The 21,612-nt window shown below is 41.5% G+C and overlaps 1 protein-coding gene across 3 annotated transcripts in view; it reads left to right on the plus strand.

The window, feature by feature from the left end:
- Positions 1 to 21,612, plus strand: part of Itga9 (integrin subunit alpha 9) — a 332,745-nt gene that overhangs the window by 209,335 nt on the left and 101,798 nt on the right. For all 3 annotated transcript variants that reach the window (XM_074060465.1, XM_074060467.1, XM_074060466.1), the window contains one exon: positions 12,430 to 12,580. In XM_074060465.1, the coding sequence (XP_073916566.1) occupies positions 12,430 to 12,580 (151 nt within the window). The remainder of the gene's footprint in view (positions 1 to 12,429; positions 12,581 to 21,612) is intronic.

Genomic DNA, 21,612 nt, shown 5'->3' on the forward strand with positions numbered 1-21,612 from the left:
GATGTTATGGATGTTCATTCATTCAGTCAACAGGGTTCATTGAACACCTCCTGGGAGAGTTCATTCTCTCTGACAGTCCTACTGAAAGAGTGAAACAGTCAGCATAGCACAGGATTCATACCAAACATTTCATGATTCTTATTTATTGAAGAACAGTCTTCCTAATTGTCAGTGAAATTTATTCTGTAAGAAATTTGTGCCAGCCACAGTCCTTGTCACTGAGAGTTCAGTAATGAACAAATCTAGACAAAGGTCCCTGCCCCTGCTGTTAAGTCCTAGTTGGGGAGGGACAGTCCTCAATCAAAAAGCCACAAAGATTAATATGTGGCAACCTTGGTCAGGGCCAGGAGGGGCTGATGGGAACACATGGAACTGGGGAACTTATGATAGGAAGGTTTATTTAAAACACACAGGGAGATCAAAAAGGGCCTCCTAGGCAGGGTGCTAGAAAATATGGGTGACAATGGAAAGGAACAGGCTTTGCAGGCAAGAGAGCACTGAGTTCTCACCCACCACAGTTCCTCAAACAGCCACCTTAGTTCTACATTGTGACTTTTCTCATCTCCCAAAAAGGGACTCACATCAGGACCCTTTCACAGAAGACAGTATGTTAGCAGTACCCTAGCAAATTATATTTTCATTTGATTTCTAAGAATTACTTTGGAAGCAGAGATATGCTATTTTAGTCATAGATTTTTAGCTTTAGAGAAAAAAATGGAAACAACTTCGAGGCTTCAATGTGAAACATCTGAGTTCATGTTCTGCCCAGGAAGGTGCCTGGCTTCCCTTCAGCATGGAGCCATGTTTGAGTCACTTCACAGTGAAACCCCAAAAATGACCCTGCTGCATGATTAAGTGACAGAAACTTGTGCTATGGGGAATGGCAGAAGTTTAGATGTCTCTGGTCTAGCCCCTTGACATTTATACATGAAAGAAAAAGACTGGAATGTGAGGAGGCCACCCCACCCCATGGTCCTGTGCTGTTCTGTATTACCTATATGCTAAATGTTCTACAGAAACTGGTCACTCTGAGGTGACTGGATGCTTTTGAGTGAGTATGTATGCAATTACTTCTCTAGATAAAGCTAGGTTTGTGCTTTCTCATAAGTCAAGATCTGACCATTACTCCTTTAACCTTAGAAAAGCAAATAAGAGGATAGGAATAACACGCCAATTTCTTAAAACTAAAATGGCCAACAATAATAAGTAATTGCCACAATAACTTGAAGTCATGTTCTTAATTTATTGGAGACCATTCAAGAATTTGAAACATTTTTCTTTAAGTTAATTTTTCACATCTTGTTTGGATCCTCAGAACCCTTGCTTCCAAAGCAAGGCCATCACATTTCTTGTTCCACATGTTATTCTTGTTGATGTGCCAGACATGAAGGAGAGTGAGGTCTTCCTTCTATGAATGGGTAATGATGATCCTTCCCTCCAAAATTTGTATTTCAAAATATTATATCCTATTGAAAATGTGAATATATCTCTTTTCTTTCATGCTGTATTATCTGTATTAATGGTTGCAAACAACAAAAACATATGCTGGTTAATTTAAGCATAAAATGAATTAACTGGAAAGATAGGAGCTAGTCCAAAGTAGAAGCTGCAAGGCTGGGGAATGAACAGGGAACAGAGGAGGCAAGAGATGCCACCTCTGGATGTCCTTCAGCTGTCACCTAACATGATCTCAGAGGACCTATGCATCTTCCTAAAACCCTCAAAATTCATAGCCCTGTGTAAGAGCATTTGTTACCACATTTAGGCCACTTGACAACCATTATCACATGGCTGCACTGAATCAGGTGCCCACACTCTAAAGACCAAGAACAGGGAAGGATCTGCCCCTTTCTGTTGATGTGCTCCTCCCATCTATTTTGAGAATTCCCCAAGCCAGGAAGATGCCAGGATACCAAGTGGCCCAAAATAACAGCAGTCCATTACACAGGCCCTCACATGCTTCATCATATTTTCACTTAACTGCTTGATCACTTGAGGATTGGCCACTTATATGAATTGATTTTGTCCATATGACATAGTAGTCTTCAACCTCATATGCATCTTCACTGTCATTTTCATTCTCAGTCACATCTTTATCACCATCATCATTCTTGTGGACTACCATTTCCTGCTATCTCCTCACCCCTCAAACATGCACCCTCTTTCTCCCCATCCCTGTCTTTGACTCTGCTATTTCAATGCAAACTGGAAGCAATCACAAAGGAATGTGCATATTCCTACTGTGCATTTACCAACACATCCCAGCTGTGCCTTATGTATACTTTCTTATCTCCCACCAGCCCCAGGCTCCACTCAGCCACTGTCCCTTTTCATATCTTCATTAATTATTCCTTCTCTGGTAGATACTCCCCAGGAGCATGCAAATATACCATGATAATCCATCCCATCTTAAAAACAAACAAACAAAAACTCCCCTGAGCCCACTTCCTCTTCTAGCTACTGTACTGTTTTTCTGCTCCTCTTTACATAAAAAAACTCTAAACTCAAGGCTTCCATTATTCTCCTCCTACATGTCTTAACCCCACTCTAATCAGGTTTTTTATTATTGTTGTACAGTAGTACATGATGACATTTACAAAAGTTCATAGTTGAATTTACCCCCTATATCATTCTCCTTTATCCCTCCTCCCACCATTCCTGGAATAGTTTCAACATGTTTTTACCCCATGACTCCACGTATGCAATTCATAACAAGGTCATCAATCTAGACAGCTAATTACAATGACCAGTTCTAATTCCTCAGTTGTTTTGACCTGTCTTTCCCACTGGACAAAACTGATTGCTTTGGAATTTGTCTCCTGTGGCCACTCGATGCCATCTCCCTTGGTTTTCTTCCTAAGTCCCTAGCTGTTCCTTCTAAGTGCCCTTTGCTGACTCCTCTTTTTTTTTTTTCAATATAACACATGTACATATATTATGTAATCATGTACATAATTATAATACGCACAAAATATAGACTATGCAATCATGTTTCTAAGATATATGTAATATAAATCGCATCTTTTATTTTTCTCATTTTGACAATCTCCACCTTTATTTTTTTTTTTGAGACAGAGTCTTTATGTTTCTCGGTCTGCTTTTTAATTCCTGGGCTCAGGAATTAAAGTGCTGGCATTACAGGTGTATCCCACCATGCCCAGCGAATCTCTCACTTGGATTTAGAGTGCTTAGCTCATTTATGTTTTTAAACTTCATTAATGTGTGATTTGCATGAATGGCATCTTTTAAAGTGCACAACTTGAGTCAGGTGTCTGGGCTCATGCTTGTAATCCTAACTACTTGGGACGCTAATATCAGGAGGATTGTAGTTTGAGGCCAGCCTGGGCAAATAGTTCACGAAACCCAGTCTCCAAAATAGCCAAAGCAAAACAGACAGGAAGCATGGTTCAAGTGGTAGAGTACCTGCTTTGCAGGCAGGAAGTCCTGAGTTCAAACCCCAGTCTCTCCATGAAAAAAATGAAAAATACAGAGTATACAACTTGCTGAGTTGTTCTGGTTTTGTTTTTGTCTTTCTTTTTCTGATACTGGGGTTCGAACACAGGGCCTTGCAAATGCTAGGCAAGCTCAACCCTGCTGAGCAACGCCCCCAGTCTGGTGAGTTTCACCTATGTGCACACCCATGACCTCATTGCCAAGGTCAAGATAGTGATCATATCCTCACCCCCAAAAGCTCACTCTCATCCTTAGCAATCTCTCCTGCCCCTCTCTCCCCTTCCCCATCCCCAGACTTTGTGTCGCTGTGGATGAGTTTGCATTTTCTGGAATTGTAAATACAATACAGAATCTTTATTTCTTGTTGTTTTGTTTTGTTTTTCTGAGACTGGATCTCACTAGGAAGCCTATGATCCTCCTCCCTCTGTCTTCCTAATGCTGGGATTACAGGTGTGCACTACTATGCCTGCACTCTTCTGTCTGGCTTCTTTATTTCACTCAGCATAGCTTTTTTATTTTTTGGTTTTTTTTTTTCTTTTATTATTCATATGTGCATACAAGGCTTGGGTCATTTCTCCCCCCTGCCCCCACCCCCTCCCTTACCACCCATTCCGCCCCACCCCCTCAATACCCAGCAGAAACTATTTTGCCCTTATTTCTAATTTTGTTGTAGAGAGAGTATAAGCAATAATAGGAAGGAACAAGGGTTTTTGCTGGTTGAGATAAGGATAGCTATACAGGGCGTTGACTCACATTGATTTCCTGTGTGTGTGTGTTACCTTCTAGGTTACTTCTTTTTGATCTCACCTTTTCTCTAGTTCCTGGTCCCCTTTTCCTAATGGCCTCAGTTGCTTTTAAGGTATCTGCCTTAATTTCTCTGCGTTAAGGGCAACAAATGCTAGCTAATTTTTTAGATGTCTTACCTATCCTCACCCCTCCCTTGTGTGCTCTCGCTTTTATCATGTGCTCAAAGTCCAATCCCATTGTTGTGTTTGCCCTTGATCTAATGTCCACATATGAGGGAGAACATACGATTTTTGGTCTTTTGGGCCAGGATAACCTCACTCAGAATGATGTTCTCCAATTCCATCCATTTACCAGAGAATGATAACATTTCGTTCTTCTTCATGGCTGCATAAACTTCCATTGTGTATAGATACCACATTTTCTTAATCCATTCGTCAGTGCTGGGGCATCTTGGCTGTTTCCATAACTTGGCTATTGTGAATAATGCCGCAATAAACATGGGTGTGCAGGTGCCTCTGGAGTAACCTGGGTCACAGTCTTTTGGGTATATCCCCAAGAGTGGTATTGCTGGATCAAATGGTAGATGGATGTCTAGCTTTTTAAGTAGCCTCCAAATTATTTTCCAGAGTGGTTGTACTAGTTTACATTCCCACCACCAGTGTAAGAGGGTTCCTTTTTCCCCACATCCTCGCCAACACCTGTTGTTGGTGGTGTTGCTAATGATGGCTATTCTAACAGGGGTGAGGTGGAATCTTGGTGTGGTTTTAATTTGCATTTCCTTTATTGCTAGAGACGGTGAGCATTTTTTCATGTGTTTTTTGGCCATTTGAATTTCTTCTTTTGAGAAAGTTCGGTTTAGTTCACTTGCCCATTTCTTTATTGGTTCATTAGTTTTGGGAGAATTTAGTTTTTTAAGTTCCCTATATATTCTGGTTATCAGTCCTTTGTCTGATGTATAGTTAGCAAATATTTTCTCCTACTCTGTGGGTGTTCTCTTCAGTTTAGAGACCATTTCTTTTGATGAACAGAAGCGTTTTAGTTTTATGAGGTCCCATTTATCTATGCTATCTCTTAGTTGCTGTGCTGCTGGGGTTTCGTTGAGAAAGTTCTTATCGATACCTACTAACTCCAGAGTATTTCCTACTCTTTCCTGTATCAGCTTTAGAGTTTGTGGTGTGATATTAAGATCCTTGATCCATTTTGAGTTAATCTTGGTATAGGGTGATATACATGGATCTAGTTTCAGTTTTTTGCAGACTGCTAACCAGTTTTCGCAGAAGTTTTTGTTGAAGAGGCTGCTATTTCTCCATTGTATATTTTTAGCTCCTTTGTCAAAGACAAGTTGGTTATAGTTGTATGACTTCATATCTGGGTCCTCTGTTCTGTTCCACTGGTCTTCATGTCTGTTTTTGTGCCAGTACCATGCTGTTTTTATTGTTATTGCTTTGTAATATAGTTTGAAGTCAGGTATTGTGATACCTCCTGCATTGTTCTTTTGACTGAGTATTGCTTTGGCTATTCGTGGCCTCTTATGCTTCCATATAAATTTAACAGATTTTTCAATGTCTTTAATGAATGTCATTGGAATTTTGATGGGAATTGCATTAAACATGTAGATTACTTTTGGGAGTATAGACATTTTTACTATGTTGATTCTACCAATCCATGAGCATGGGAGATCTCTCCACTTTCTGTAGTCTTCCTCAATCTCTTTCTTCAGAAGTGTATAGTTTTCCTTGTAGAGGTCTTTCACATCTTTTGTTAGGTTTACACCTAGGTATTTGATTTTTTTTGAGGCTATTGTAAATGGAATTGTTCTCATACATTCTTTTTCTGTTTGCTCATTGTTAGTGTATAGAAATGCTAATGATTTTTCTATGTTGATTTTATATCCTGCTGCCTTGCTGTAGCTATTGATGATGTCTAGAAGCTTCTGAGTAGAGTTTTTTGGATCTTTAAGGTATAGGATCATGTCGTCTGCAAATAGTGATATTTGGACAGTTTCTTTACCTATTTGTATTCCTTTTATTCCTTCTTCTTGCCTAATTGTTCTGGCTAGGAATTCCAGTACTATGTTGAATAGGAGTGGAGATAGTGGGCATCCTTGTCTGGTTCCTGATTTTAGAGGGAATGGTTTCAGTTTTTCTCCGTTAAGTATAATGCTGGCTGTAGGTTTGTCATATATAACTTTTATAATGTTGAGGTACTTTCCTTCTATTCCTAGTTTTCTTAGAGCTTTTTTCATGAAATGATGTTGGATCTTATCAAAGGCTTTTTCTGCATCTATTGAGATGATCAAGTGGTTTTTGTCTTTGCTTCTGTTAATGTGGTTTATTACATTTATTGATTTTCGTATGTTGAACCACCCCTGCATCCCTGGGATGAAGCCTACTTGGTCGTGGTGAATAATCTTTTTGATGTACTGTTGAGTTCGGTTTGCCATTATTTTGTTGAGGATTTTTGCATCAATGGTCATTAAGGAGATTGGCCTATAGTTCTCCTTTTTGGAGTTATCTTTGCCTGGTTTTGTGATAAGTGTAATACTGGCTTCATAAAATGTATTTGGCAGTTTTCCTTTCCTTTCTATTTCGTGGAACAGTTTAAGGAGGGTTGGTATCAGTTCTTCTTTAAAGGTCTGATAGAATTCAGCAGACAATCCATCAGGTCCTGGATTTTTTTTTTTGGGGAGACTCTTGATTGCTCCTTCAATTTCATTTTGTTTTATAAGTCTATTTAGGTGATTAATTTCCTCTTGGTTCAGTTTTGGATGCTCATATGTATCTAGAAATCTGTCCATTTCTTTAAGATTTTCAAATTTATTTGAATATAGGTTCTCAAAGTAGTCTCTGATGATTTCCTGGACTTCCATGGTGTTTGTTGTTATCTCCCCTTTTGCATTCCTGATTCTACTAATTTGGGTTTTTTCTCTCCTCATTTTAGTCAGGTTTGCCAGGGGTCTATCAATCTTGTTTATTTTTTCAAAGAACCAACTTTTTGTTTCATTAATTCTTTGTATAGTTTTTTTGGTTTCTATTTCGTTGATTTCAGCTCTTATTTTTATTATTTCTCTCCTTCTATTTGTTTTGGGATTGGCTTGTTCTTCTTTTTCTAGGAGTTTGAGATGTATCATTAGGTCATTGATTTGGGATCTTTCAGTCTTTTTAATATATGCATTCATGGCTATAAACTTTCCTCTCAGGACTGCCTTAGCTGTGTCCCATAGGTTCCAGTAGGTTGTGTTTTCATTTTCATTGACTTCCAGGAACTTTTTAATTTCCTCTTTTATTTCATTGATGATCCATTGTTCATTAAGTAATGAGTTATTTAGTTTCCAGCTGTTTGCATGTTTTTTGTCTTTACTTTTGTTGTTGAGTTCTACTTTTACTGCATTGTGATCAGATAGTATGCATGGTATAATTTCTATTTTCTTATATTTGCTGAGACTTTCTTTGTGCCCTAGGATATGATCTATTTTGGAGAAGGTTCCATGGGCTGCTGAGAAGAATGTATATTGTGTAGAGGTTGGATAAAATGTTCTGTAGACATCTACTAGGTCCATTTGATCTATTGCATATTTTAGGTCTTGGATTTCTTTATTGATTTTTTGTTTGGATGACCTATCTATTGATGATAATGGGGTGTTAAAGTTTCCCACAACCACTGTGTTGGCGTTTATATATGCTATTAGGTCTTTCAGGGTATGTTTGATGAAATTGGGTGCGTTGACATTGAGTGCATACAGATTGATGATTATTATTTCCTTTTGGTCTATTTGCCCTTTTATTAGTATGGAATGTCCTTCTTTATCTCGTTTGATCAATGTAGGTTTGAAGTCAAGTATTGCTACTCCTGCCTGTTTTTGGGGACCATTGGCTTGGTAAATCTTCTTCTTGCCTTTCATCCTAAGCCTATGCTTATTTCTGTCGGTGAGATGGGTCTCCTATAAGCAACAAATTGTTGGATCTTCCTTTTTATTCCATTTCGTCAAGCGGTGCCTTTTGATGGGTGAATTAAGTCCATTAACATTAAGCGTTGGTACTGATAGGTATGTGGTGATTCCTGTCATTTAGTTGTCTTAGTTGTTTGAAGGTTTGATTGTGTGTACCTAAGTTGAGGTTACTCTCTACTTTCTTGCTTTTTCTTTTCCTGTGGTTTGATGCTGCCTGTCTTTTCATGGTTATGTTGGGTTTCACTTTCTCTGTGTAGAATCCCTTGCAGAATTTTTTGTAGTGGTGGCTTTGTGGTCACATATTGTTTTAGTTTCTGCTTATCATGAAAGACTTTTATTGCTCCATCTATTTTGAATGATAGTTTTGCTGGGTAGAGTATCCTGGGGTTGAAGTTATTTTCATTCAGTGCCCGGAAGATCTCACCCCATGCTCTTCTTGCTTTTAATGTTTCTGTTGAGAAGTCTGGTGTGATTTTGATGGCTTTACCTTTGTATGTTACTTGTTTTTTCTCTCTTACAGCCTTCAATATTCTTTCCTTAGTTTCTGAACTTGTTGTTTTAATGATGGTATGTTGTGGCGTAGTTGTATTTTGATCTGGTCTGTTTGGTGTCCTGGAGGCCTCTTGCATCTGTATAGGAATATCTTTCTCTAGATTTGGGAAATTTTCCGTTATTATTTTGTTGAAATAGATTACGCATTCCCTTCACTTGCACCTCTTCTCCTTCTTTGATGCCCATGATTCTCAAGTTTGGTCTTTTGATGGAGTCGGTGAGTTCTTGCATTTTCTTTTCACAGGTCTTGAGTTATTTAATTAATAGTTGTTTGGTTTTTCCTTTCATTACCATTTCATCTTCAAGTTCTGAGATTCTGTCTTCTGTTTGTTCTATTCTGCTGGATTGGCCTTCCATTTTGTTTTGTAGTTCTGTTTTGTTCTTTTTTTGAGGTTTTCCATATCCTGGGTGGGTTCGTCTTTAATGTTGTCTATTTTTGTCCTGAGTTCATTTATCCGTTTATTCATCGTGTTCTCTCTTTCACTTTGGTGTTTATACAGTGCTTCTATGGTTTCTTCTTTTGCTTTTTCAAATTCTCTATTTTTGTTGTCTTGGAATTTCTTGAGTGTCTCCTGTACACTTTGGTTGACCCTATCCAGTATCATCTCTATAAAATTCTCATTGAGTACCTGTAGTATGTCTTCTTTTAAATTATTCTTGTGGGCTTCATTGGGTCCTTTGACATAGTTTATCTTCATTTTGTTGGAGTCTGGATCTGAGTTTCTGTTTTCTACATTCCCCTCTGGTTCCTGTACTGATTTTTTGCTGTGGGGAAACTGGTTTCCCTGTTTTTTTCTGTCTTCCCTTCATTGTCTTTGGTGTTGTTACTGTCCCTGTACTGTGTCCAAGTAAGTATTTTCTAGCTTGTAATAATAACAATGGTAATATTTAGAATGGAAGGGTGAGCTGAGATGGAAAGCAAGAAGTTAAAGAAAAGGGGAAAACAAATACACAGACAAGAGCAAGAAAGCAGAACAATGTTTCAGACAAGAAAGTTTCAAAGGTATAAACAGGGAGCATTAGTGTACTAATTGACAGCAAGCTGAACAGACATTAGAGGGACAGAGAGAGGATTGAAAATAAAAAATAAAAAAAATTGATAAGAATAAAAATAAAAAGTAATTAAATGAAAGAAATATCTCTATATAAAAATGAATTAAAATAAAATGCAAAATAGAAAATTAAAAAAAAACACCAAAAAACAAACAAAATAACCTCCAAGTTCAAATGCAGTGATGTTTGAGTCTTAATAATTTGGGTGTCCATCTCAATCTCCAATCCTGGAGATGGTGCCTCAGATGTTGTTCTGTAGTTGTCTCATCAAAGGGGACGCATAAAGTAGACAAAACTACACACACACACACACACACACACACACACACACACAAAAGCCCACCAAGTGTCCTAAGTTCAAATGCAATACAGTTTCAGTAAGTTTTTCCACTTGCAGGTGTAATTTGGTTGTTCTCTCATCAAAGGTAGGGAGAAAAAGAAAAAAAAAGAGTCTGGAGACTGTTCTGAGAATGGAATCTGCAGCTGTGGCTTGCCTGCCCGCTGCTGTCAGCCTGCTGTTGCTGGAGGTGGTATTTATGCAGATCTCTGGGGTGAGCTTACCACTCACCTGGCCCCGCAGGCTTTGTTTGTTCAGAGTTCTCCTGTGTGGGAGCCTCTGCTACAAGCTTTCCCCTTTCCAAGCACTGGGAAAGGTGACACTGTACCCATGTTGTCAGGCCTGCATGTTTATTTACAGTTCATGTGGGAGGTGGGTCTTCCCCCTTCTCCTGTGGAGTTTTCCTCCCACTGCCACTTTCACAAGCTTTCCTGCTCCTGATTACTGGGCGGTGCTGCTGCTCCTGCCAGCCGCCATGTTTGTTTACAGTTCACGTGGGAACTGGGTCTTCCCTCCTCTCCTGTGGAGTTTTCCTCCCTCCACCACTCTCACCAGCTTTCCCGCTCCTGGTTGCTGGGTGTGCGCCCTGCCCCCGCTCCCGCCAGAGGCTTTCCGGCCTGCCCGGCTTGTTTATTTACAGTCCCGGGAAGGATTCCCTTCCCCCAATCTTTGGCGCTCAGTGCGCCCCACCCTCTTTCCTGCATGTCTTTATTGTTCTTATTGCTTATTACTCAGTTTCTCTTTTTTTCCCCGGTTGGAGGTCAGTCTGTCCAGGGGGCTATGCTGCTCTGGCCCAGGCTTGTCTGTGGGAGTACCGCAGTACCGCGAAGCTCACCAGGTCCACGTCTTCCCAAGCCGTCTGGGCGCGGGCGACTGGCAGCCCAGGGGCCCTCCTGGTTTCTCCGTTTAACGTAAAGTGGAGATTCTCTACGCTGGCTGGAGGTGTGGAGGGGTCAAAGTTATGCCTCTTCTCAGTGATTATGCCTGCAAAGTGTGTCTCCAGCGTCTCTCCAAGATTTCACTATAGGATGCTCGCTTTCTGCTTCCTCTCTCTAGCTGCCATCTTGGAATCCCTCTGACTCCTCATCTTGAACTCCTAAACATGAGACTGCTTCTCCATCTACACTCATTCCCTGGTGTCCTTCCTAGTCTATCCCAAATGTGAATCTCCAACCTAGATGTGCCCTTCAACTTCAGACTTGTGCATCCAGATGCCTTAGTATCTCTTTAAAATTCAACAAGCATCTGGATTTTCTGTACTAAACATACTGTACCCCAGGCTTCCCCATCTCACTAACTGATAGCTCTTCTCTTCCATTTGTTGAATTCAAAAACCCTGGAGCCATGCTCAGCTCCTATTTTCCTAACACCCTTCATCCTTTCAGTGAGAATCTATTGGCACAACCTTTGAAACATATCCCAAATATGGCATCTTCTCCCTACCCCAGCTGCCCCACCCTGTTCTAAATTTTCATCTTTTCCCAGATGGATTATTACAGGAGCCTCCTCAACAGGCTACTGGCTTCTCCCCTGACTTCACAGACTGTTCCCATCACAATCAGTATGAGCCTCCTCTCAATGTGGACCTAACTACACCACTCCTCAGAGCCCTGCAGAGGCTTCCATCTGGCTCATTATCAAACCAAGGTCATGACAGTGACCCAGCAGGCCCTGCAGGATCTCCAGGCCCCACAGAATTTGTTCCTCTCTCTGAGCTTACTCCAGGTTTACTCCCCTACTCAGGGACTTCCTTAGGTAGCCCTGGATTCTGCAAATCTTGCTCCCTTTGTTCTTCCAGGTTTCTGCTAAGAGGTTACCTCACCAGTGAGGTTTCCCTGACCACTGTATTCAAAATTGCAATGCATGCCACCCCTCCAAATCTGGTACTTTCTATCCTCCTTAGCCTTTCTAAGTTTTCCCCAGTCTGATGTTTATAATTGCTTCTTTATGTATGTATTTTCTATTTTCCTGAAGCTACATGCTGCTGTATCCCTAGCATGTAGACCAGTGACCAGGATATAGCAAGTATTTAAAAATAACTGAATGAACACATTCCATGTATATTAAATGTCGTATGATTTTCCAAGTTTGATGTGTAAGATTTCCTGTGACTCATACAACAGTCTAGTGAGTTAGGCAAGGCAGAACCTTGTATTTTAGATGAAGAGCTAAGGCCCATGGGTGCCAGTTGCCTAAAGACACATGCCTGGTTAATGGATTTCCTGGGACTTATAGTTCAGATTCCAGTTGCTGCCTCTCACCTTAACTACCCCCTGATGCCTTGTGTTATATTAATTTAAACTTCAGAGCATTAATTGCTATTTATTTTTCATTTCAGTATTGATGAGAAAACCCCCTATCTAGCTTTGGGAGCTGTGAAGAATATCTCCCTAAACATCTCCATCTCCAACCTTGGGGACGATGCCTATGATGCCAATGTATCCTTCAACGTTTCCCGGGAGCTCTTCTTCATCAACATGTGGCAGAGGGTAAGGAGGACACCCCTGAGAAAGTCTTTGTTCCTTTCAGTGCACTTGTTGACTTTCTTCATAGCTTGAGCTATGCAGTGATTCTACAAAGCCTGTTCCTTTACGGGGCATATTATTTGGGATTATTAGAATTTTTTTCAGCCTGTACTTAGAAAGTATGTTGGTACAGCCAGAGCAGCAGCCATAAATACATGCCTTGGAGAGTGTCTATGTTTTACATTGTTTCCCACCCCCTTTCTCTTGACTCCCTCCTTTAGCTTTTTGTCCAGCCCCCTCTCTGAGGTGGTACTTCTCCAGCACATACATGTTCTAGGAAACCCCAGTTTTAGGTCTGTAATTGTTGTGAAAATAAGATCAATAAGGATTGATCACTGCTTATCATGCTTGTTATCACCAGTAACTCTTGATGTTTTCTATTAGACAGTCATCTATGGTGGCCTGTACATTGACATAGTTAGTTATATTTATTCCTTCCATACTTGAGTGAATTGAGGAGGTTAAATTATTTCCAAGACTTGAGTGAGGTTTTTTATAGTGAATTAATGTATTTGAATGCACTGAAGTTTAGACAGCATGACTCAAGAAGAAAAATACTTTCTCCCTCCCATGATACTCCTCAGTGCAATACCTTTGTGAAGGAGGAGGAACAGGCCCTCAGCAGGCAGACAGGAGGAACAGGCTGATTCATGTAGACTCCAGTCTACCTAGTTGCTCTGTTGAGAGCTGATCAGATGGGAATTTTTACAACCCTGAACTGTAGTGCCTTGAAGTGAGTGTTAAAATGGAGCCAAAATCATTTTCTGAGGAAAACCTTCACCCCGCCCCTCAGTGGGCATATTTGTGTGTCCCAGGTGTATATCTGAGCAGGTGGAGGCCTTCTATTCAGCCACTTCTCCTGCAGGTTCAGCGGTTCTGACAGGACTGGGCAGGCTTTACTCAGGGGCATACTGAAACACCCAGAGTGGCAGTGCCCCAATAACTTTGCAAGAAGTCATCTTAGGTGCCCTGCTGCTCTTGGGAACCTCTGGGTTGAGAAGGCCACAAAAGCAATCAAGGACTACAGGAAGCACATGCTTGCCATTCACCTTCAGCACCTAAAACTTACTCTGTGAATTAAGCCCAGTGAAGGGAGACCACATGAGAAAAATGATTCTGTACCTCTGACTACTACCTGATTGTATATCCTGGATGCCGTCCATCTGTGCAAGGTAGGAAGGCAGGTAAGGGATGAGGGATGTACTGAGGGACCAGATATGAAACTCATGTCTATTTATCTATCTACCTCTTCTTTCTCTCTCTCTCTTTCTCTCTCTCTCTTCCCCTCCTCCCCCTTTCTTTTATCAGTTCATGTTTTGAATCCAGGGCCTCATGCTTGCTAGGCAGGTGCTATACCACTTGAGCCACACCTCCATCCCTTATTTCCTTTAGTAATTTTTTGGATAGAGTCTTGTGCTTTTTCCTGGGCTGTTCTCAAACTATGATCCTTGTGCCTAAGCCTCCCATGTACTTGGGATTCTAGGTGTGCACCACCATGTCCAGCTTGTTCATTGAAATGGGATCTTGATAACATTTTGCTGGAGCTTGTCTTCAAACCATGATCCTCCCAATCTCCAGGCTTTTAAGTAGCTGGGATTATAGGTATGTACCACCATGCCCAGCTAAAACTCATTTCTATGGTAACTGGAAAGATGTGTTTAGTAACTGGGTCATAATATTATGCAGATTCCTCTGAACCTATGGGAGAAATTTCTCTCTAAACTCAATCTTAGAAATAACTATGCTTTCCTTGGCATTTTAGCTTGTTCTAACCTCTGGACAGTCTTGTGACTTATTACACTTCATTTTCTTTTGACTTCTAGAAAGTTTAGAGCTGGCTTCTCAAAAAACAGGGCTTCCCCTATTATCTTGTGAACTCAGTAGCCTCCTGCATCTTCTTTGCTTCCCTCCACAATGTTTTTCTTTTTGGCATGGAGACTGCATAATATTCTACCATATGGATTTTATGGATTACTTCCTCTTAGTAGATATTTATATTATTCCAAGTTCTTTATTCTCTTTTAAATAATGTGATGAATGTCTTACAGAGATTAATATCAGCAAATGATCATATCTTTAGTTCTACAACTATTCAGAGGGTTGAAAGTAGCATTTGTGGCCACCTACTGCACAAGAGACTTTCCATGTTTTCCCCATTTCTTCCATGCATAAGATCCAGTGCTCTGAGAAGAGCAATGAGGGAAGTAGATAGGGAAAGGGAAGGAGAGCAAGGAAGGGGCATGCTGTCAGGTCAAATCTAGCCTCCATCTGACATATGGGGCAGAAAGAAGTGGGGAATGCACTAGAGCATAAGTCATTGGCAGACTTGTCCTCCTCTTGAAGTTGCAGGGCACAGACTGTGATGAGTAGGCTCCCATTCTAGACAAAGAGGCTGTAGTCAGCCAAGGACAATGTGTATGAGAACTCCACAGGTATGAGTCATTAGTCACTGTAGCTGGCCATGGGAAAATGGAAACAAGCCATTTTGATCTCTTTCCTATGGAATTCCAGCAACCTCTAAAACCTTTGGCCCAGAAAACCCCAGATTTCATTTTGTCAAAAAGTTGACATGGTATCCTGGGATCTTCAGTAGTTTTGTAAGTATTAGTGTGAGAGAGCTGGCAGGACATAGAGACATCATCTAGCTGAATAGAATAACCAACCAGAAAAGCAGACGGGCAAGATGACCCTCAGGGCAACAGGGGAAAGAATGAAAAAGAAGTAGAAATTCTCCTTCATTACAACTACACTGCAAAGTTGGTCACCAGCTCAGTGCACATAGGTGGATAGTGAAGGGGAACCAAAAGAGCTCACTCAATCTGTTTAATAAGACTGACTGGATCCTTCAAAAAGATTCTAACAAAACTAAGAAAAGTGTAACTCAAGATACAAGGGGAAAACATAACTCTTTAAAAAATTATTAATGAAGAAAAAAGTAAATTTTCCAGAGCACTCACTTTTATTTAGAGAGTGATCTCAGGAGGCATGTGTAGGAGTGGGGAATTTAGACAAAGAAGGGAGGAAAGACAAAAAAATGTAGATTGATTAACAGGTTACCACTGTGAGCACCTTGGGCTTAGTCTTCTGCAGACTCTGAGATTCTGGGTATAACACACCTCAGAATTATTCTTCTGAGAGGAGGGAAGTTGCTGAAGGAGTGACCCACAAACTCCCATCACACATCATGGAGTACAGTTCCAAGGCTACTGAGCACATCCAGCCTTCAGTGGTTATGCCCTCTCCCTCTCCCCCGACTCCCTGGAACTAGGAACCAAGTGAGGAAAAAAATTGTGGTGAGTCTTAGACCTCAGTGGGACCAGCTTCAAGTGACTAAACATCTGATTGGTTCTAGGGAATGTGAGCAAGGTGCTGGCATCATTTGCTGTAATGACCATGGAAGCTTCCTGAAAAAATAGTTATAGGTAAACCACTCCAGAATGTGAAAGTTTCTGAATAAAAAGTATAGTAAAGCCAAATAAACAGAATGAAACAAAAACAATTTTATAGATATCTTAAGTAATAAACAAATATAAAAAATTATTGCCACAATAAATATGTAATTTAAATAATTAATTAAAAAATTACCCTCTAATCTCAGTTATACCAATAAAAATTTGAGAAAGAACTTGAGTTCTTCCCTGATTCCATTTCATATTCTTCAGAATAGAGTTCAGACTCCTTAGCTGGTCCTATGAGTCTATCCTGAGTTTGGTCCTTCCCGCTTCCCTTCCTCTCCAGACTCATTGCTCATCATGTCCCCTTATGTACACTTGAGTCATTCTTCATGCATTATTCAAACTGCCTTTTCCCAAGTGTCTCCCTACTCCTATTGTTGTTTAATGAACTATGTGGCCTTCAAATCGCAGTTCAAGTGTCACCTATGCAGCCTCCTCACCTGGCGGCACAGGATCTGTCCTCTAAGAGATGGGCAGCTGGATGGCTGGATAGGTGGATGGATAGAGTGATAACACTCTTGTCCAATGTCACAGAAGAACCAGAACTCAGGCCTCCAAGGTCTCCAGGCTTCTTTGACATTGCATAGTCAGTTAGTGAGATATTAGCTTTTAAGACTAATTAAATTTCCATCACTGTGACAAAAGACATGAGAAAATAAATTTAAAAGGAGGAAAGGTTTGTTTTGGCTCATGGTTTCAAAGATTTGCCCCAGTATTGGTTGTCCCTTTGCTTTGAGGCCTGTAGTAAGGCAGCAGCACATCATAGTAAGGAAACCACAGTGAAGCAAATCCGCCCACCTGTGGCAGCTGAGACGTAAAGAGAGAGACAAAGAGACCAGTGCCCCCTTCAAACATCTCACTCAAGGGCACATCCCTAGTGACCTAATATCCTTCTACTCAGCCCCACCTCCTGAAAGTCTCACCACCTTCCAAGAGTACCTGGACCTTTGGGGGACACTCCAGATCCGAACTATAGCACCCTTGAAATGGGTTTTTCTATTATGTTTTCATAGATTTATGTTGAGTTAGTTTTTATTTTTAAGGGAAAGCTTTTTATAAATATGTGGCATATACATGAACCACTTGCTAACTTGTCTCTCACCTAAACTAAGCTAACTTGAAAACACACTATAAAATGGGAATCAATTTATTTGTGTCTGCTTGGCTGAGTAACTGATGTGTACTCTCCCACCAGAGTTCAGGGTGCCACGGGCAGCAGCTGAGTTTCTACAGGGTGCAGGCCCAGTGCCCCATGTCCCCTGCCAGACAAGAAACAAAGGAGTCCCTCAGAAAGATTATTCCTGGAGTTCTCCCAGGAGCAGTGAGAGGAAGTGATGGGGGCAGGGTATGCATTTAAAAGGGAAACCAATAAAGAATAACCACCACACCACACAGCTCCAGGGTCACCATTCTGGTGGCCAATAAAGAATAACCACCATGCCCACACAGCCAAATCCACAGAATAGAACATGAGTGGTGCCCCTGGGGCTCTACTGCTGTGTGGCCTCAAGTTAAGATGAAGTCTGGTTTTAAGTGCATGCTGTGGTGCTGCCTGGCACACAGGGCTTTGAGTTTTACCTCTGTGAAACAAGAATGGACTTGTTTGGACAGCAGTTACTGAGTAGTTGCTAAGTGCCAGGGACTATAGCAGCCACTAGGAGTCACAAAGACAAGTGAGGTCTGGTCCCTGGTCCTAGGGAGCCTAATGGGGCCAAGAACATGTCAGCAACTAATTAAAATACAAGGTGCCAACTGCCCTACAAAAGTAACTGAAAAGTTTTGTTGAAGCCAGGTGTACCAAGAAGAAGCAAATCATTAGCTAGTCCTATGTTGGGCATAATCCTTGCTAAATGTTTGAAGTTGACAAATGAGCCTCAGAAGGAGCTGTTGTGAGCAGGGGTGACTTTACAGTGCTGGGGTGGGGTGGGCTCATTTCTTTGGCCAAATTGAAGCAAGAGTGAGAGGGGAGAATAAGAGGGAAGGCCCAACAGGAGAAGACACAGCAGGATGGGAAGAGGCTGCCCTATTTAACAAAGGTCCAATAACATTCTTTGTGGCAGGGTGACATCAGAACATTTTAGGAACCTGATGACTGCTGTTCTAAGACAGTCAGTTAGCACTCCTGTCATGTGAGAGTGAGTGTTTAACTCAAAGAAGGGTCATATGTAATCTTCGTGTTTCATGGCACACATGGAAACAGACATGGACATGAAAGTACAAGCTTCAAGCCAGGAGGAAGGGGACTTCAGCTGAGTTTGAGCACTAAGAGGAGACAGCCATCTTCCACAGAGTTTCAGAGGAGGCCATGCCAAGAGAGAAGGGAGAGTAACAGTAACAGTCCCTATATTAGTTTTCCTTTGCTGTGACCAAATACTTGAGAGAACAGGTTAAAGGGAGGAATTATTTATTTTGGCTTACAATTTCAGGTTTGATCCATTGTTGCTTGGCCAGAACATCATGGTAGTGGGAGCGTATGGAAGAAGAGATTATTCACTTTATGGCAGACAGGAAGCAGAGCCCAAGAAAGGTATAATCCACATATCCTCTGTGACCCAATTCCTCCAGCTTAGGCCCCCACCTCCTAAAGTTTCCACCACCAGCTGGGGACCAGGTGTTCAACACTTGAGTCTGACATTTCATATTCAAAACATTACACTCCTGAATCTGAGTCTTCCATGCAGTGTGAGATGCCATCTTGCTTTGGGTCTCCTGATGCTGACCTGGAGGCAACGAACTACAAGCAACTTATTTGGGAGATGCTGGAAACAATGACAGGGAGGTCAAGAGGTGATGGAGACAACTGGAGGCAGCAATTCTGGGGCTGAGGGAGCAGGAAATTTATATCTCCCCAGGAGTCAGGGTGGAGGCCTCCTGGGAGGTCATTCCCCAGCACATCTGCCCTATCATGGGCATGCCACAGCAGCTTCCATGGTTCTGGAAACAATAGCCCCAGGTGCAGAGGTGTACATGGGGCAATGGGAATGGGATGGAGCACCCTGACAGGTGCCAGTCATGTGAGTGGAGCTTGCTGGCACCTACTACTGAATGTATCAGTTTCCTGGAAGTTGCAAGCTGGGATTCTAGTGAAAGAATTAGTCACACACACCGATAGGTGTGTACAGGTGTGTGTACATGACATGACCAGGTATGGTGAAGACAGGGGAATGAAGGGTTCCAGTCTCACCCTCCTCAGCAGCACCAACGATAGGGATGGGAATGAGGACTCGTACAGCTAGACTATCTATTTTTCAATAAAACCAGAAACCCATATTTTTATGTGAAGTCTCCTGACTTTGGCAACTAATTCAAATGTTTTCTTATCATTGTGTGAGCCAAACAAGACACATCCCCTGATCACGTCTAGTCTCTGGGCCACTGGCCTATGACCTCTAACCTCACTGTTTCACATATGTTCTAGTTCCTTTCTCCTGCCTGCTTGTCTGTTGCATGAATCTGCATTTCTGGTAGAACTTAGTCTGCATCCTTGTGCCTTGTACCATCTCACATCCTTCCTTTATCAGTAGATAAACTAGCCAAATAAACTGGAGTTCAAGGACTGTGTGTGTTTGTGTGTGTGTGTGTGTGTGTGTGTTTGGGGAAAAGAAGGGAATAGAGATGTCAGCCCAAAGGTAGTGTCTGTGAAATTTTTAAACCTTATGTTGTTTTAAAAACTCTTTGTGGCTGGAATATTTATGCTTTGCAATAACTACAAGAAGCAACTAAGCTGGAGTTTGGATTTAGAAAGAGAAGTAAAGTAACAGGTTTCCAGTGCAGAATGGAGGGAAATTGTGGTTCTATTTACCAGCAGATAGAAAGTTCCAGCTCTATTTCTGGTGATCAGATCTATTACTACTGTTTCTGAAGTATCAGCTCTATTTCACTGGGCCAAGAGGCCTCTCTGTGAACTGCAGTTTGTTTCACTATAAAGTGGGATTGTGCTGAGGATTGCGGCTTACAAGCTGCTTGTACATGATGCGTCCCTACCATGGTAGGCCTTCCAGAATCATTCATTTACTCAGAAAGTGTTCAAGGTGTTCCCTGACTTGTGACAGTTCAGCCATGATTTTTCTACTGTATTATGATGAGAAAGCAATACACATTCAGTAGAAACTCTGTAGACAGTGACATCATACAAGAAGAACCAAGAAACAGTGATCAAGCCAGATAAGTCAGGAGGTAGGATTTAGAGTTGGGACCGCTAGAAGACAGAGAGGCACAAGTGAGGAAGGGGACTAATTCTGAATTAGCAGGGAGAACCTCCATTTATCTTGCATTTTACAGCTTCCAGAGCACTTTTAAGCTCCTCAGAGATGCAGTTCACACTTAGCATCCATTGATTATTACTCATTGAATTTGGCTAAGGAACTATGGCACAATCTTCTAATCTCCTTGAGAGAATGTGGGCATGAGGGTATGTCCTATTATTTCCTCCTGTGGCAGGGCCTAATGTGGGAGGTATGACAATATTAACAGGGAAGCTATTGTCATTTTTGCTGTTTCTGAGGAATTTAAATTACAAATTAAGCTGAGTCTCCAGGCTAGGCTTTGGAGATGGTAAATCATCATCTTAGCTTTCACAGTTTGCAGTGGCATTTTGTTTGTTTGTTTGTTTTTTATGACAAGTGGTATCAAGGACTTATAAAGTTATTCCTCCAGTTTGTATCTACTTTTACCACAGAAAGGTGTTCCCTTTCGCAAGAGTTTCTTCTCAAGGTAAACTGCTCGAGATGGTGTCAAGCAATGAAACTGATCCGCTTTCTAGTCTAGATAGAGGAGGGACTTACACACTTAAGTGTTTGCATAACTTCTATTTGAGGGAATGCCTGGCCTGAACTCAGGCAGAGGGTTTCACACAGAAACCTGTGCATCTTCTGCATGTGAACATAGCACAATGTGCTAGCAGAGCTGGGAAGTTAGGCATTTACCAGCAGAAGTGCCACTCATCCTTCAGTGTTTAAGCAGATTGCAAACACCTTCCTTCACTCTGTGGCTGCTCTCATTATGGCAGAAACTGATTTCCACCATGTTCTGCTTTCTCTGGTGTCTCTTGTCAAATTAATAGCATCCCCCAGTTAAATGCAACCCTTAGATGTTTATAGTCATCTTGGCTGGGCCATTAAGATGATGAATGAACTTGCTGCTTGCCCTTGTAAGAGAGCCCTGAGGGTGGATATCAATACCCAAAAAATAATAAGATTTTTTCCACCCCTTTCCTGTCTTTAATCCACTTCCCTGAGGCCCTGGGTGACTTTATCTTGAACTTCCTGCATCATGCCAGGCAGAAACCCTCACCTGGCTCTATTCCCAGCCAGTGGCTCTAGCATAGCAGCCTGCTCCTTATCTTGCATCCTGGGTCTTCCTATCTGTCAAAGGTAAATCCCACAATCTCTAGTCACTTTTCTAGGTCCTGACCTTCATCCTTAAGAGGACAAGAGAAGGTGGTAGGGAGCAGGTATACTGAAGCTGTGTTTTCAGTTCCTCACGTGGACTTTTACCTGTGACCTTTGCCTTAGCATTTTCTGGCCCTCACAGTCAGAGATA

This window comes from Castor canadensis, chromosome 17, assembly GCF_047511655.1.
Source record: "Castor canadensis chromosome 17, mCasCan1.hap1v2, whole genome shotgun sequence".
NCBI classification, from domain to species: domain Eukaryota; kingdom Metazoa; phylum Chordata; class Mammalia; order Rodentia; family Castoridae; genus Castor; species Castor canadensis.